The following is an 18,854-nucleotide window of genomic DNA, read 5'->3' as shown; positions in this document are numbered from 1 at the left end:
GAGCCGAAACATGTATATATCAATTTATTATCATATTAAATTGAAGACAACAAAGTATGTCACCATTGTCAGAGAGCAGCACAGTGTGGTGCAAGCCGCAGGCGATGGCGACGATGCGATGTCCGCCGGGCACGGCGATGCGCGCTGGCGGCAAGCTGTTCACCTTCACCCCCGCATCCCTCTCAGTTTCGCCGCTCGGACCAGCACCCGACATCTCGTACATGAACAATTTGCTCTCCCCCCTCTCTGTTACAATAACATTTAATAGCAATAAATTTAGCATTGATGGATACCAGCTCGACCAGTGAATCACCACGACCACACAGAAGACACATGTGTGTGGAAGTCACAGAATTCTAGTCATCTTCCCTTTCCCATCATTTTAATAATGCAGAGGAGGGGATGTATAGAAAAGGGAAATATCACCTGGACTATAACCATTACAGACTGCGACAAGACATACTGAGTCAAGTAAAAATGAGCGAACAATTACCAGGCTTCGGTTCAGCTGGATCGCCTTCGATGTCTTCGTCTACATCAGAGTTAGAGGGGCGCGATATCCTCGTAACGCTGGCACATTTACGACAAATGCCGCAAGTGGCGCAGCTGCTCTCGCCTTCGCCGCAACAGCATTTTCTGCAGTATCTAAAGTAAAACTTTTGTTACAAGTCATGTCACCGTCAAATCGTGAACAACGCCATTTGATTTCTGTTTTATATTATTTAGACAATTTGTAAAGATGATATTGGCTTGCGCGTCCATTGGCTGCCATTTCTGTGCAGCCAATAAATTTTGACGAAAACTGATGATAATGCAACTGCCAATGCAATGCCACCTTTATTGCTTGTTCATATCTAACTGGCGAATGCAGGCGCGATCGATCCGATCAAACCAGTTAAACTTACTTGATCGCAAGTAAATAGCGAACTCCGTCGCTAATTAGATGTGAACTTCATATGTTTGAAATTTGGCATCCTCGAGTTAGATATAAACGAGCACCTAAAAATTACCGACATATTATAAAATTAAACGAACTTATTTCACGGCAGTATGTGAATTAATTCGTTTGATATGCAATTTACGGATTTGCCGGAAACATGTCATCAATGTACATAATTTATGAAACGAAAACTTTGTAAGGAAATAAATCGGATGATCGTGACATTGTATGCAGTTTACTATCGTCAAAGTACGTAAAGTTAGTTCAATGAAAAAAAAAGATCATGAATTTTGAACGAATTTGAATCAATGGACGACGATGTGTTTCAAGTAATAGCAGACTCAACTTACTCTCCGGGTACGCGAGAGGCCATGGCGACACAGCGACACTTGTCAGCGAAGCCGGTACACTGACGACACAACGTGCACACGCGGCAGTAGTCTGTGAGGAAGGAGTGCTCTCCCGGACACACACGCACCTCCTCCTTGTGACTGCGTCGCGGGTGGAACTCTGGGATAAGGTTAATTCTTAGTATCACGAGATTCAAAGTTTATTGCCGCTCGTGGAAAGCAACAAATTCCCGAGGGACCCACTACACGTGCAAACAGGTGTCGCCTTCTAAATCCCTTATGTCATACTCGTATCTAAATTCTTTTCTGCGCTACCTTACTCTGTAATGTCTGTCTGTCCTTCATTGGTAATTGAATTATTAAAATTTAGGGGGTTTGTACCCGATAAATATTTCATAATATTATCCAAAGTCTTTTATTTTTATTAGTGTATACTTAAATAGACACTCTTGTTACCAAAAATCCTCAAATACATAATTAGCAAATTTCACTTACTTTCTTTACCGTAGCCGAATTCCCTGCCGCATTGGCTCTTATTATTGATGCCGAAAGTGTAGACTTGACCGAAGTTTGTTAATGCAACGGCGTGCGCTTTGCCAAGTGCCACCTAAGATTTATGATATAAATTACATTGTGTCAATTTGTTACCAACCTCGCATACAATGGGATAAGGACAGGGAGAAGATGATGATGTTACCTGGATAACTCTCTCATGTTTGAGGCCTGTGACCAAGCCGGTGGCATCACAATGCTGCGTGTCCTTCCCGAACATGAATAAGAGGCCCTGGCGAGTTATCAGCGCGGTGGAGCCGTAGTTACATGCCGCGTACACAATGTGGTGACCTTCCACCTTATATGAAAGATATTTATCAATTATATTCACTACCGCACTCATAGTTGGCTACTTAAACTTACATTTTTCTCTCGCTAAGCAATTAACAACTAGCCGTTACTGTATTCACTTGGCTACACAAAAACAGATAGTGATGGCAAATTTGCAAAGTCATCGTATATATTTTGAGTGACACCAAATCGTTTATTAAATTTATAACATGTTCATTTCATTTATTTTACCTTAGTAATTTTCTTAGGGCGCGTAGGTTTTGCGTTGCGGCGATGTTTGCCGCTGTCGCCATCTTCGCCGCGTCTGGCTATTCCCGTGAACAGAGCACTGCCATTGTCCAGCACCAGAATAGCGTGGACTCCCTCGTGCCCCACCGCAGTCTGCACAAAACATTTTGCTGCATTTCTTTCTTACTTTACCTATTAAAATGCTGTAGCTCTCTTATCAGTGTGAGTAGCATTAATTTCGTAAGACCGAATTATTCACTTCTACTATGAAGTGTTGAAAGATTATTGAGGAGATTCTTAAATAAAGTGTGTTGTGAAGTGATCAACGTCCTTGTGACATTTCGCTTAAAATAAAATCTTATTTCGTAGTAACATTATAATTGCAAATTTTTGAATGGATGGATGTATGTTTTTTAGAAGATATCTCCAGGCGACATCTTGTACTGTTATAAAACTTACCTGAACAACTTTGCACTTCTTCACGTTCGGTTCATGCCTATTGAATAATGTCTCTTTCATAAGAGTCCATCGCCCGATGTGTGGGGACGCCATTTTGTAGCCCAGGCTTGTGCCTTTACCAGTGTAGTACACCTAATGCCAAAACAATCAAATTAATGTATTTCTTATCAACTCCAGAACGATTCAACAAGTCTGTTTAACCGTTATGGAGTCAGGGGGTAACAAATAACAATATGAGAAGTAATATTGGCACTGTCACTTGCCTTCCCCGTAGCAGTAGTCAGCAAGCCGAAGTCTTGGCCGGCGCAGATACCCTGCAGTGGATCACCATCGCTGTCGTCAAACTGCATCAGCACAGGCGTGTCAAAGTCACCTGGTCTTCGTGACATGCCGTCGTCAAACGGAGGCCGGCCCAATGCCATCGTCCTTCGACGCAGCAGATGTACGTTCAAGTCTTTACGCGATGTCAGCACAATGGGGGAGCACTCGTTATGCTCGGGTATGGCAGTCACGTCGTACATTTTCACGGCAAGATTATCCTTAAAAAACAATAAAGTTATATTACATTTGTAAAATGGAAGGAGATGGCGAAGAGTCTAAAATACCACTTACATAAGTAGTAAGTAAGATAAGTCCCAGTTGATAGCCATCCGTGAACACGGCACACTTCTGCTCCGAGGAGCCGGGGATTCCGGGGTCCAGTCGAAGGATCTTGACCACTTCAAAGGTTTCTTTATTCACTTCATACACCTCGGGTTTCTTCCTCCCAATTCTCACATACAGTTTATCCTGGATAATAAAAAATTAAATGAAAATGCTTCAAAACTTAATATCAATCAAAGATAAAAAAAGAAACGATTTCTACCTTGCAATATCCGAGCCATCCATGGCGGTCACCGTTGAAGAAGTCATATTTAGATTTATAGATATGTTGTCTTAAAGAGCTGCCATATCCGGATCCTATTTTGAGGATTCCTTTTGAAGTGTACACATAAAGGTAGCATCCGTCAGAGGCCAGGGAACGGACTATGAGTTCCCCGGAGCCTGATGTCATCATGGAAGGCAGGTCCACTGGGAAACTAGACACGAGGCTCTGATGTGGCACTCCGAAATTGATCCATTGGTTCCGTGAAGATTCACCAAGAATTACTGATTGTACACTCCTTTGTAGAGTTGTCAAATTTATGGGTATCTAAAAATTTCATAAAATTAAAAAAAAAAACTAACGTTAGCATAAAAAATTTATAAATCACTATTTTCTTAAATTTTCATTTAGGTGCAACATAAAATTTTGTAACTCAAAATAAATGGGGAATTCCCAAACCTGTATATATTGTTCAGCCATAGCAGTAGGCGTCATAATCAAGGAAGCAACAGCATTCAGTAACAGCTCTGCTTCTCCCCTGGCAATTGAGAGTGCAATTAAGCAAGAGCTGCTGAGCGCGGTGTGATTGGTCGGCACTTCAACTCTGCCGGTCGGGACGATGCCTCTGGCGATCTCAACCAGGATACCGTGCAACGTCGCAATCATCTAAAACAGGCGCTACATTCAAGTCTTATATAATTATAAAAGATACGGTTTTATCAAAAATAAAACTTCCAATAAAATAATAACTATGGCGATCCGCACCACGCTCTATCTGAAGACCGAATTATGTAATTGGTAAACGGGCATTTAATGAAGGCCGCCATATTTGATACCCATATTGAGGGGAAATTACTAAAGCCGCCATCTTAGATTTATTTAATTATATTTTATTTATTATATATACTTAATGAATATTGAATTAACAACAGAAACATTTATTAAATACATGGATTCATATACCTCACTGGGCTCTTGAGCCATATCTTCCGGAGTATGTCCTTGTAAAATGTCTAACAAAGCTTTAAGAGATTGTTGACAGAAATTTACATCGGCGAATCTAGCTTCAGAAATCAAAGAGAACACCATACGAAGTCCAATGCCGGTGATCTAAAACAAAAGAAAACTAATAATTTAGTAATAGTTCAAACAAATCGAAAGATAGTCAAATGTTTTTAGTTATATGCACGTAAAAATATTTAAGTTACAATACCTTTGGCACCTTTGGCTGAGGCTGGTGATGGCTGCAGGATGGCTCTTCATTGTCACTGTTATCAGGTGTTTCAGAATAAATTGACCGCAGTTGTGCAGAACGAGTCAGTATAGACTTGCGGACCGTGGCGTAAACTGCGAAATGTGAAGCATTCCGCAGCAGGACGGGCGCGATGCAAACGCCCACAGAACCAGCCGCTTTAATTCTCCTTAATCTTTCCTTTTTCCCGATCTTCTTATGGGATTTTTTATCCAATTTTCTGCAATAAATTACATTTTTCAACAAATGATTAACACAACTTTGACTGCTAAAATATAAAAAGAGCATTAGCACAATCTTTGAGTCCCTAATGCTAGCTAACTACCAGTAATACATAAAAACCTATTACCAACCTATTAGGAACCCATTGTATTGCACGAAAAAATTTCTCATAGTTTTCCGGGTCCATGCCAGATAGCTCAGATATTTGTAGCTTTGAGCAAGCCATGATTGTAACTGCTTGCTAGTCCTGAAAAATTGGCTAATTAGCAAACATAAAAACAAAATATACCACTAATATAAGCCACAGCTTTCACTGATCTAAAGTGAACCAGACTATCTTTATAGAGTTTTAGCAAATTATGCAATGCATGAATTGTTTATAATTTGATATAGTTTTATAAATTGTTGAAGACATTATCAAATAATATTATTATTGTATTTATTTCATTGAAAACTGTTTGTTGCTTTCAACTAGATTCTTCAAATTGTCAATACTTTAGTCCGATTAAATCTAAGCATAGTTCACAATTGATCAGTGATTTAACTAAACAAACTATACAGCTTGACCCAAGCCAAAACAGTTAAATACTAGCAAGAAATTTAAAAGCTACTTTACATATGGCATAATCAAGTATATAATACAGTAAATATTGTACATAAATAAAACGTTTATTACATTAATGATTTATTAAACCTTTATTTTTATATATTTTTTTATTATTTAGTATCTTCGGAACCTTGCCTAAAGGGACACCTTTTAATGACATATTTTAGTTTTTATGTATTATATTTAAATTAAATCCATGTTTATCGCTGTGACCATTTTCATGCTTTTAAATGCACATAAAACTTTTATTGCTTAAAGATTTTATATTAAAAAAAAATTTGGTTTGAGCCAACTTCTTTACATAATACAATAATTATTAAAACATGAAAATCATTTAAATCTTGAATTTATGAGGTTCACAAAGGCTCATAAACATCAATTATTTTAACATCAAATGGCACAAAAATATAATTCATGGAAATATTACAAGCATACATTGTTTTGACTTTCTTTTATTATTTAACAATCAAAAATTAAATAAACGATCTTATATCCTTTAAATCTTGAATAAAAGTCCACAGCAACAGCACAGTAGTAGGTAAAAATGTAGAAAACACTTGTTGAAATTATTTCTTTTATTGCTTACTAGCTGTGCCCGCGACTTTATCCGCGTGAAATACTATCTCGGGTAGCATTGTTTTGGGCTAATTATTTTACTTAACCGACGTGCTATGCTTTGATGTATGAATGTAGAAGAATATTGAGAGAGGTGTGCTTGGACCGCGCCAAATGTAGGTCCTGGGTCTCTGCCTACACCTCTGGGTTACGGGTCGTGAATCATGTTGTTGTTGTGGTATTTTACTTAAACTTATAAAAAATGACAAAAAATATTAAACTTACAAAATATTCACATAAACATCTTCCCATACAAACTTTCATTTTTCCCATACCCTTATTCCGTTTTGTTACATTGCAACTTTGAGGGTAAAACTTTTACAAACTTAAAATGTGATATTTATTTATATCAAATCAGCAGCCTAAAAAATAAGTTTCAAGCTTCTAACTGTAAAAATGTCGATACTTCCATACAATTTTCCACCCCCACTTTCAGCCCCTTACAACCCTTTTTCGTGTAAAAAAGTAGCCTTTGTCCTTTCTCAGGCTCTAGACTAAATATTGCTAAGGGCAACAGAAAACACATTAAACAAAACATTCACCAAAACCTCACATATTGCCAAACAAATTTTCATCCCCTATTGTTATTTAGCACCCTTGGGGATAAATTTTTTACAAAAATTTAAATTCATATTTATCTATATCAAATTAACAACCTTAAAAATAAGTTTCAAGCTTCTACCTGTAAAAATGACGATAATTCCTTACAAACTTTCACCCCCACTTTCAACCCCTTAAAACCCCTTTTCGCGTTAAAATGTCCTATGTCCTATGTAGCCTATGTCCTTCCTCAGGCTCTAGACTATCTGTGTACCAAATTTCATTTAAATCGGTTCAGTAGTTTTGGCGTGAAAGCGAGACAGACAGACAGAGTTACTTTCGCATTTATAATATTAAAATAATAAATAATAAAAAAATAATATTAAGTAAGGATTTCATACACTGCATCCATAATTTAAACAATGACTTCCTAAATTAAGGTGTAAGTTAACATGTGGAACCAAATCATTTGATTCACTTATTTTCTTGGCTATTTAACTCAAAATATACAAATATTTATAACTATTAAATACCAAATTGAAAATTCGCTTCGGAACAAATAACGTAATCTATGAAGTTTTTTCGACATACCGACATTATCACGGCTATATGCGGGTAGAAAGAAATAATTATAAAATATATATTTTTGAAGCAAAAATAAGCGACAGCCGCACAGCATATTGAATACATCACAAACACGCATAAACACAAAATCAAAAATATTGTTTTAATAATTTAATTCCGTATGGCGATGGCACCCATTGTATGTTCAAGAAGTGTGCAGTAATTGTTTCAAAATATTAACTAAATTATATATAAAAATAATGTAACAAGTACCTTCGTAAGCACTAAACACATGATGGTATTATTCGTCATTATTTGATTTAAATCCTTTTCAAATCGTCAACCTGCGATACTTGGCACTAAAACGCAGACAGCACAATGTGAAAATAAATAAGTGGGGTGGGTAGCTAGCACCGGGGAAAATCAATACATCAACATCAATACTTGCCCCGACCCATGGATAATATACGAACAGGATTGAGCAAGCGTACCTAAAGTGCAGAGTGAGCTTGGCCTTTTCTGTTAGGGTTACCATATAAAACGGTTAGTGAAATTCCGTTCGTATCCTTACGTAAAATTCCAAACACAAAAATAATTATTTTTTACTCAAAAGTGCAACATGATTGATAATAAAAGGTACAATAAATGTTTTAAATTTTAAATTTAAATAAGAATTGAGCATTCAAGACTGTGAAAATGACTTTCACAGTGCAATCTCTCTTGTTTAATTTTTACTACATCTAAGTCAGCTTGGTAAAGTAATTTTGATAGTGCTCTACTAAAATTTATTGTACTCATTCACTTTTTAACAGTGCTCAGTCCAGTTTTATTACTTTTTTACCCTGATCTTAGTATTGGACGTATACATAGTGATGTTGCTATATGAAAAAAAAAACGGCACCACAAGGATAACTTAGGTATAGAGGACAAAAATACATTTATTTTACTAGCTCTCGCCCGCCACTCCATCCGTGCGAAAATAAAAATAAACTTAATTAGCAGCCTATGTTTTTTTCCAGACTATGTTCTACATCTATGCCAAATGTCATCGAGATCCATGCAACCGTTCTGGAGATACCTTTTAACATACACTCATATATTCATCTAAACATTTGCATTTATAATATATAAGCATATATTCCTTTCCCATTTATATAATCTTTAAAGCTAAGTTTTATTTGTCTATTGCTTAATAAGGTAGAGACAATAGAAGTAGGCTGCTATTGATTGAACGTATATATTTCCATACGTAACAGTGAGTTTCCACTGTGGTAGTACATGTGCAAAACATGTTGGTATTTCTGTTTTTTTATAGAATCGAAGGGTGGGAATGTTTTGTATAGCTGTAACAACAGTGGAATTTCGAAGCGAACAATAAAACAATGTGCTTTTATCTCTAGTACTTTATTTGTTTACATTTAAATAAGAGAATTATAAAAAAATTGCATCAACATAAATAATTCAATATACATAAGGAGGCACAATTAATACTTCTTTAATATATTCCTTTATAATTAAGTCCGATTCTAAAAAATACAAAGCGAAATAATTTACATGATAGGTGCTAAATTTTACAATAGTTGACAAATATATTTACACTTGATATTACCTGATAATATACGAACTATGTATTACAAACTGTTACCCGCGACTGAGTTCGTGCGGAATTAAATAAAAAACTAAATAAGTATCCTACGTTTTCTTCCATACTATGTTCTACATCTGTTTTAAATTTCATCAAGATCCATTGTGCCGTTCTGGAGATACATTCAAATATCCATCCATCTAAATTTTCGCATTTATAATATTAGTAAGATTAAGAGTAGATGTACATGAAATATATAATACAATTGATATTAAGAAACCGATGAAGAGAAATTATTTATTATTTTTAATAGATACCTGCCCTTATTACCTAACACACAAATTGTATGAGAAACAAACATACTTCAATATAATGCGTAAGCCAGTTCCAAAAAGAAATAACATTAATCTTGTGATTTGAAAGTAAAAAAAAATATTAAATCTAAAACGGTGACAAAAAATCAGACTTAAACAAAGATTTTAACAGATTTTTAATAATTTAACTGAAAAATAAAACATAGGTAAAAGTGTAAAACATTTAGAAGTTAATTTCTTTTAAATTATTACCAAACATATGAGAAATCATAAAAAAAATATGTAGTTTTTAACTAGTGTCATAGAAAGTGTTATTATTCAGTATATATTTTAATTTTTTATTAATTTTTTTCCATACAAATAACATACCGTCGTTATGATAAAGTAATAAATTTCATAAACATAAAATTTAATTCCGATTAGACAAAAAAAAAATCGGATATTATTCCATATTTGAATTAATCAGCTTTTGAAAACTTGTTCGTGTTTATTACTTGAAAATATTTTAAGAATTCCGAACATTGAATTAATAACGGTCCTATCAAATTATTTTCCATCGACAGTTACTTTTGTTGCGTTAATTAATTTATCGACGGAATATTAGTTAAAAATAAATAAATAAATTCGAGTTAAATAACCTAAATAACATAAAACAAACGAGTATCACACATGGACAGAATGTTTTTAATACTTTAATGTTGTGACTTAGATTTATTAAATCTTTACAATTATCTTATGTTAAAAAAAAGTCCTGTATCAGGACTAGACTAACGATTAAATTACTATTAAGTTAATTATCACGTCAATTATTAATTTGTATCAATCTTATTACCACAAATTTCCATTCTTAAACATTCATTCCCTCTTTAGAGATAAACAATGTTGTATGTATGTCAGCTGTATAGAGCCAAATTTAAAACTAATTTTTCACACAATGCATGCAAATAAGATTAGTAAAAAGTAAAATTATAAAATCTAACCTAACTAGCCTAACTATAGCCCACAACCACTAAATATACATTTACGTTCAAATTGTGAAAGGATCGCTTGGAATTAGGCATTACTCTTTCAGGAATTTTACCCTAACAAATGGCCTCCGGAGGCTTTTTCGCCGCCCTTTAGTGATCCATATTTCCTAGAAATATGGATTACCCAGTCTAGACCGGGTAATCTATAAGTATTATATAAGCTTTAATGAAAAGATTGTTTATAAGGCGTATTGTTAGTCATCGAACCTCTTTGGTAGCACGGGAGAGGTTGTACGCTGCAAAGGATGTTAAACTGGCCGGTAATATAGCGACGCCGGGCGCAATAGAAGAAAAATAGTAAAACAATTAAATAAATAGAGAGAAAATGTTGTCGTAAAACGGATTTGTTGTTTTTTTACTTTATAGTATTATATTCTGTTGTTGTTATTTATTTAGTATGTATGTGTAAGTTGTAAGAGTTGTGTGGTTTACGATTATAGAATCCTCTGTAGTGAAAATATTTAGAGGCTGTTACACAGATTGAATGATATGTCTCTCGTAATTAATACTTTAAATAGTCAGTCTTCATTTGATTAAATATATTAAATGTACAAGTTTTACAAATGGTTTTATATTAAAAATATCCTAAGTGTTAAGTAGTTAATTAGTTTAGTTAGCGTGTGGAATAAATTGTGTTTATTTATTAAAAATTTCGTATTTTTAAAGCATTGATTCATGAAACAGATAATTTTTGTTAAAAGTTAACTGTAAATTAAAATCCTGACACAAATAAAAAAAATGTTTTAGTATATATATAAAATTGTTAGAAAAAAAATATATGTGAAAGCAATTACGAGAGATTTTAATAAATAAATTTAGGAAACGAGTTGAAAAATGTCAACCAGACGGTCATATTTTGTGACCGATTTATTGTTTTTCTTTTTTTTTTATTAACAACTTTTATTCACAGTAAATTAGTCTAATAATAATAATAATATTTACTCCCTAAAATATAAGTATAATTAAGAGCGTCAGTGGCTCAGGGGTTAAACACTTGACTTGCCATCTGCAGGTCCTAGGTTCGAATCCCATCATATACTACTATGTTTTTAGATTTACATATGTACATTTATCCGACTTTCTTACGGTGAAGGAAAACATCGTGATACTGCACATATCTGAGAAGAAATTCAATGATATGTGTGAAGTCAACCCGCACTTGGCTGTGGTTGACTATGGCCTAGTCATCCTTAACTTAGTGATACCCTCAGTGGGGACATATAGCTGATGATGAAAGTATAATCTACTAAAGGACTTATAGTAATAATTAATACTATAAAGCACGTGAATGCCACAAAAAGTAATTACAAAAATCATGATTACATCTAAGTCAAATATTAAAACGGTGGGATTTATTACGATATATGTCTATCATCTACCAATTTATATATACCACAGTTTATTCTAATAGTTATATAGAGGGGTGAAAGGCTATTTGTTTTAAGCGACATTTTTTGCGATATTGACTTATATATATATAAAAAATGTAGCTAACGTACGGCTACTGTGTTTGCCATCAGTTTGACAAGTACGCGAATAAACCAGCACTTAGCTAACGATCGTATTATTACTCTTTATTACTACCTATATCTAACAATTACAAGTATTTTAATAATTAATTAGAAAGCTAATAATTGGCCAATAAGTTAGTTAATAAGATAAAAAATTAAAAAAAATGTGATGCAAGTTTTGTGAAACGAAATGTACTTTTTGTTACATAACGGTTTTTTATAATATGATATTGTGAATATAGAAAATTAAGTAAATTATGTAATAAGTTATAAATTAATAATTTCTTGTTAAATACTGAAAATTATGTTGTTTTTTTTATTCCTCTACCTGTACAAAAACATACTGTATATAATCATAAGATGTGATGTAAAAATTCATTGGCATATATTAAATTGTGTTAGACAAATTTCATCGAGATCCGTTGAACCGTTCCGGAGATACCTTCAAACATACATCCATCCATTTATCCAAACATTCGCATTTATAATATTAGTAAAAAAAACAATATATACCTCACGTGTAAATTATTGCACTCATTTCTAAACCTAAAGCCTATATTAATATAAATATACATAAGTTACATTTAAAATACTCAAAAAATACTGAAAACGATAAGCTTTAGCGATACCAAATATCTCTTACAACAATTATCACGTTAGCATTCAACCTCAAAAAAACTATCTAAAGTATAAAATATATAAGTAGCTTCATTATTGCTTAATGTGATGACACGATTGTTAAATGTTGTATAAAAATATGTTAACACACTATGACTGCAACATTGGGGTCATCCTCAATGATGCGCTCCAGCGAGGGTATATCAATGGAGGTGAGGCAGCAGATCTCATCTGTGCACCTCTCTCCTGTGAACAGCTTCTGTAAACCTTTCACTTCGGATCCGAATGTAGCAGGCCTCGACCGCCCTCGTGTGTACGTCGGATATCTGAAATAGTATACATTTATATACAATTATATCAAGAGATAGCAAACGAACAAGCGACCGCTGTCCAAAGACATCCATAATTGCAGATGCGTTGTCTATCTATATCTATCTATATATATAAAAGAAAGTGGTGTTAGTTACACTATTTATAACTCAAGAACGGCTGAATCGATTTGACTGAAAATTGGTGGGCAGGTAGCTTAGAACCAGGAAACGGACATAGGATAATTTTTACCCCGTTTTCTATTTTTTATTCCGCGCGGACGGAGTCGCGGATAAAAGCTAGTTTTTAATAAATGGATGAGAGGATTCACATAAAAAGGATATATCTTCGTCATATTCGTCTCTCTATCCATCAAATCCACTTCCCTTCTCTTCCTTATAAGAAAAGAACGAACACTCATCAGACTATAGACATCTGTCTTCTGTGTGGTCGTGGTATTTCAGGGAAGAAGACTAGAATTAACTTCTGGCACAAGTACTCGTTTGACTAAATTAAGATAACAGTAGTTACTTCTTGAGACAGCGTATGAGACCGTGCATCTGCGAGAAGACGATGAGGTTGCGTACGTCGAAGCGTGCACGACGGCAGATTGCGTGGAAGCGCTCGTTGACAGTGCGCAGTGAGGTGCCCTGCTGCAGCAGACTGAGCACCAGCAGCACCTCCTCTATCCGTGGCTGAAGGGAACACATCAACATATCACCAACACAACTATTGAGATTTTTCATCTTTAAATATTATTGTATATATCTTATTTATTTAATAATAACACACCTTTCTCTTGCCTTTGAGTTGAATAAAAGAGAGACAAGCGTTCTGTAATTCGATGTCTGTTTTGATGCGATTTATTTTAGCGGTAGCTCGGTACATGTTGCTGAATTTCAGCAAAGGTATAAGTTTCACCTGCAAATAAAACATTATCACATATTAATGAGATACCTTAGTCCTACCAAAAAATAGAATGCAAATTTTGTTGATTTTGTAAAAGCATTGCACTTTTTTTATGTGTGAATTCATAATCAAAAAAAAATTCAGTTAATAACTAACTTGCTAACATTACGTGTATTTAGTTTTTTTAAACAAAATACAAAGATATTTACCACTCCATAGTAGACTAAGTTCTGAATGCAAGCTTTGACAAGAGTTTTTTCAACATTCACTTTAGCCGCAATCTTAGACACGTGGTAATACCCGTTGATGTATGGCAGAAGCTAAAACATGTTACTTTATTTTATCACTCATTATATTAAGTACTGAAGTTCGTACATTAAAAGTTTAAAGAATAAAAAATGTATAAAAAATAAATACAACAGTAGTTCAAGAAAGCAACTTAATTACACTTAATAAGCATTTTTTTTAATTTCTTTTCTTAATACATACATCTCTGATATTGTAAACTTTATTCAAATCTCTACAGCGAATATTAAATTTTTGGAAAACAAACATTGATTTTAGTGTAAATATTTTTCTGTACAAAACACCATATTAAGGTATAATTTACAAATCTAGGACAAATTAATTTTATTTAATATAATAAAAAATTATCTTGTTACCTGTTTGGTGGTAAGGTCCCAGTTAGAATTAGTGTATATTTCCATTGGCTGTTGATCCTGCAGCTCATCCCTGAGATCCTCACGGGAACTGGAGTCCGGTTCCTCGCTGAGATTGCTAGAGTTGCCAGGCCTCGGCAGACCAATAGACGCTACCAACACCGGCACATCATGATCGTTAACTGTGCTTGGGTCATCTCGTATCTCTGTCACCTTCACATGTATAATTGTGTCCCCCTCTGTTGAAATTAATACCTTTTATGATGCCGAGTACAAAATTAGTTAATTTATATTAAATACTTTCGTTATTTTTTAGTGGAAAAATTATATTTTAGTATTCTTTTAAATTTTTTATGCTCAAAAAAGAAAAAAAATAAGAATCGACTTTGAAAATCATTAGCTTTTATAGATTGTCCTTATTTACGTGGTAGAGACGAACCAGCATAAGCGAGAGTCGAAGGGCGATACTTTTCTTGTACATAGAGGTTTCTCTCTGGCACTGTATTTCATATACATTGTACACAAATATTGTGCTAGGAACAGTATATGAGTCCAGTGGATAACTGACCTGTGACAGTTGTCTTGCGATACGTGTTCAGGTCGTACAGAAGGTGAGCGAGGAACGTGGGCATACGTGATGAGCCTCCAGACACAAATGCACTCTCTTCTTCTAATGTTATCTGTCAATATATTGTATTATTTACTTTGCTATGTGTGTATTCATGTTTGCTTTGAATAATAACTTGATAGTACCTAATAGTAAAAAACTTTTAAAGAAATTTGAAATAATATATAAAAACTTAGGGAATTAGTTTTAGTTAATTAATGAGACTCAATAAACAGGAAAATGTAAATGGGTGTTCAAACAACAGTAGTACTGTTCCATTCTTCCTCTCTGCCCACGTGTGAAATCTTATAAGTGCATACCAGATGTTCTCCTAGTTTCTTCACTACTGGTTCATACTGAACAGTCCGCGACCAGTTATCGCAGACAAAGCACAAGTTGAAAACATATACATTTCGTGGATACCTCGGACTCTTGAGGTAGATCGGGTAGCCCAATATCTTGTGAGCTGGAGCATTGCTGCAATAGTTTTAATAGCAATAAATTAATAAAAAAATATAGTCACATTTTCTGCTAACAAGAATATCATGTTCTTAAACTACATAACTAACTAACTTTTAGGGAAAACTGATGTTCATACTATTTAGTACTTGTTTGTTCAATTAATTTTATTGCAAGACCGATACTCGATAGTCATATGCTTGATATTTATGCAGATATGGTCAGACAGTATGACAACCCATTAAGTACATCATTAATTCTCATACAAAATTAATTTGATACTTCATAGAGTCAGTTGTCAAACTAATCATCCTTAAAAGGACACACTATAAATGCACATAATTTGTCACACTTTATGTCTCAAAAATATATAATTTTTATAAAAGATTAGCTGTCGCCCGTGACTCTGTCCTCTCGGCATTAAAAAAACCTTTATATGTAGCCTATGTGTTCTTCCAGACTATGTTCTACAACCATGCCGAATTTCATCAAGATCAGTTGAGCTATTCTGGAGATACCTTCAAAATACATTCATTGAAACATTCACATTTATAATATTAGTAAGATTTTGTTAAATGCCGATATCATTGTGCTGTAATTTTCATGTAGTTGTATTATGACTAAATCTATTTAGCACTATAGTCACTAATATGTATGAATTAAGCACTTTAAGTAACTTCTTTCTTAGCTAAAAATATTTTTTTACTCATAAAAAAACTTTAAACTGTTTAAAAAATCTACATAATTGGTTTACTTAATAGAAAGTACATGATAAGTATAAACTTAACATATTATATTTTGTGGTAGTTAATATCTTTTAATAACCACAAAATTTTATATTGTTAATAGCAGTCACATAACATCACATGGTCTTCTACATGTTTACTATCTTGTCATTAAAAATATACCAAGAAAAGAAAATGCGATTGTCATCTATTTTACATAAAAATTCAGATTGGAATATACTGCAAAAAACTGTAAAAACATAAACACTGTAAAATAACTAACATCAAACAAAAAAAAATAAGTTCTTTGCAAAAAAACTACAGTGCAACAAAAAGCTGTTACTAATAAAATGAAATCATAGCTATGAGTGCCAGTGATTGTTTCTCTCAGACTGTGTATAAGAGATATTAATGTAAAAACCACTAAATATATTATTGAAGCGACCAGCAACCTTCAACTGTAATAACCTTAAGCCGTGAAGCAAAAGCAACACCTTATTATTCATATTTAAAAAGTAGCTGCATGGCTTTCAGCCATTACCTATGGTTTTAGTCACCATAAACCATATCTTATTTAAATTGGTATTGTATTTAAGCTGATTCTACTAACACAATAAAAAACAGTTTAAAAAATGTACAATATACTTACAAAGTTATGTTTTTCTTTTGTAAAATCGGTTTGGGGATTATGTATGTGCTTAATGAATCAAATAAATCCTTTGAAATGAAATCTTCAGGGAACTGTTAACAAAAAATATATTTTACTAAACACTTGTCATGTTCATTACTACACTATAGTATTAACAAACTTACGTTTTTATCTACCTTATTATTGTGGATTATTTTAAAACTTACGATATAAGGTAAGTGTTACATAAAAGGATAAATGTGTAATCGTTCGTCACAATTAAAGAAATATAAAAAAAACACCGCGCCATATTGAGATGTGTATGAAATTTTGCAAACTTTCGCTATGACAAAGTGAAGTTGGTCGCTTCTTATATTTTTGCATTGAAATTAGTAAACAATTCATTTTCTTTAAAAGATGTGATGATGTTTAACTAAGAAATAACTTACAACATGTTAAATGAGATTGGGACAGCAGTAAGATGAACAAAAGTAAACTTGATATTTTAATTGTTATTATAATAATTAAGAACTTAATTAATTACTAACCTGGCATGCTATTTTAGGTCCAGCGACGGGATGAAATTCTCCAAGAAATATACATCTTATGGGTCCCTCTCGTCCACAACCTTCATAATACCGTGTTTCCATTATTAATGTTTTTATTTGTAATAAATGATGGCTGGATTTTCACTGATACACTACTAAGTATTTTACGGTAATTAAAAATAATATTTTGTCCAGTCGAAAAATATAATAGATATAACTACTCAAACGGCCGGACTCAAAACCTCCAAACCGATTGGCCCAAAGAGTATGTAACTACTTCGTAAAAGAGTCGGGACTTAGAACATTTTTAATTCTCTCTATTTGCACGGTAAATACTTGCCAGAATTTAAATGTTTTATTTCAATTTTCTGAAAAACGATGAAAAAACATGGATACCAACACAACGAACTCAATAATAATTTTATATTTTATCGATATCGATAAAATTTTATCGATAATTTTTTTCGATTTCATTTCATTAATTGGTACAGTTAGTATAGTTTTGTAATTGACCGATTGCCGAATGCAAAGAGTATAGCCTAGTCTAGTGCCGAAAGCCATCGATTGTGTTGCGCTGGCACCCGTTCTGTTCCATTCATTCACCACGTACAGTGTACACTTTTATACATTACACAACATACCAAATGTTACCAGCTTACAAATACTATTTAGACTTAGGTTACATCTGTAAAAAAATTCTTAAATCATCACAATTACAATAAAATCTTCCATAAAAACTATTTTTTATAATAATTTTGTTATCTAGAAAATAGATATATAGAGTCAGTTTAGTTTTGTTATACATACTATGTGTATCTGTAGCACGCGACTCCATCCGCACGTAATAAAAACATAATTTCTCATCTATGCCTAATTTCAGCGAGATCCATGCAGCTGTTCTGAAGATAACTTCTAACAGACATCCATCCATCCATCTAAACATTTGCATCTATATATATAAAAGAAATTCGTGTTAGTTAATACTATTTATAACTCAAGAACGGCTGAATCGATTTGACTGAAAATTGGTGGGCAGGTAGCTTAGAACCAGGAAAAGGACATAGGATAATTTTTACCCCGTTATCTATTTTTTATTCCGCGCGGACGGAGTCGCGGGTAAAAGCTAGTTTATAATATTAGTAAGATGTAAGATTTTAACTGCTTTCCATAATTTCCTTTCCATTTGTTTATCGCGAAACTTTTGGAAGAAATATTGAAAGTGGGAATATTAAACTTCCACAGTTTGACCATCGTTAAAAAGTAGTGTTAAATTTTAAATTAAATCATTGGTAGTAAAAAATTAATAAAAATAATTACAAACAACAGAAAATGAGAATTTATGTTTTATTATTCATTAAAATGAAATACATTTACAATTGGTTACATACATTATTAGTATATTTAAATATAATCTTTTATTTAATTATCAAAATCGCCGTGTTGTTTTTGACTGCGCTGCGAATTAATGT

At 33.3% G+C, this 18,854-nt stretch overlaps 2 protein-coding genes across 2 annotated transcripts in view; both read right to left on the bottom strand.

The window, feature by feature from the left end:
- LOC106715876 (E3 ubiquitin-protein ligase MYCBP2) overlaps window positions 1–7,843 on the bottom strand; it is a 95,359-nt gene extending 87,516 nt beyond the window's left edge. Inside the window, exons 1-15 of the mRNA XM_045686057.1 lie at window positions 7,759–7,843; window positions 5,291–5,406; window positions 4,899–5,157; window positions 4,649–4,795; window positions 4,145–4,351; window positions 3,686–4,012; window positions 3,433–3,609; window positions 3,084–3,359; window positions 2,821–2,952; window positions 2,365–2,514; window positions 1,988–2,140; window positions 1,786–1,897; window positions 1,291–1,450; window positions 494–645; window positions 64–246 (exon numbers count right to left, since the gene is read on the bottom strand). Of these exons, the coding sequence (XP_045542013.1) occupies window positions 64–246; window positions 494–645; window positions 1,291–1,450; window positions 1,786–1,897; window positions 1,988–2,140; window positions 2,365–2,514; window positions 2,821–2,952; window positions 3,084–3,359; window positions 3,433–3,609; window positions 3,686–4,012; window positions 4,145–4,351; window positions 4,649–4,795; window positions 4,899–5,157; window positions 5,291–5,385 (2,530 nt within the window). The 5' untranslated portion in view covers window positions 5,386–5,406; window positions 7,759–7,843. The remainder of the gene's footprint in view (window positions 1–63; window positions 247–493; window positions 646–1,290; window positions 1,451–1,785; window positions 1,898–1,987; window positions 2,141–2,364; window positions 2,515–2,820; window positions 2,953–3,083; window positions 3,360–3,432; window positions 3,610–3,685; window positions 4,013–4,144; window positions 4,352–4,648; window positions 4,796–4,898; window positions 5,158–5,290; window positions 5,407–7,758) is intronic.
- A 4,802-nt stretch (window positions 7,844–12,645) lies between these two features.
- On the bottom strand, window positions 12,646–17,533 carry LOC106715877 (GATOR complex protein NPRL2). Its single transcript, XM_045686219.1, has 9 exons — window positions 17,386–17,533; window positions 16,859–16,950; window positions 15,346–15,502; window positions 14,987–15,098; window positions 14,422–14,657; window positions 13,969–14,079; window positions 13,643–13,771; window positions 13,382–13,545; window positions 12,646–12,867 (listed from the first exon to the last, which is right to left on the bottom strand). Exons 1-9 carry the CDS (start codon window positions 17,485–17,487, stop codon window positions 12,684–12,686), a joined length of 1,287 nt encoding a protein of 428 aa, XP_045542175.1. The 5' UTR covers window positions 17,488–17,533; the 3' UTR covers window positions 12,646–12,683.
- Window positions 17,534–18,854: the final 1,321 nt, after the last annotated feature.

Source organism: Papilio machaon, chromosome Z (genome assembly GCF_912999745.1).
Source record: "Papilio machaon chromosome Z, ilPapMach1.1, whole genome shotgun sequence".
In the NCBI taxonomy this organism is placed as follows: Eukaryota; Metazoa; Arthropoda; class Insecta; order Lepidoptera; family Papilionidae; genus Papilio; species Papilio machaon.
Note: the sequence above shows the minus strand (reverse complement) of the source record. Positions and strands in the feature narration are given on the sequence as shown.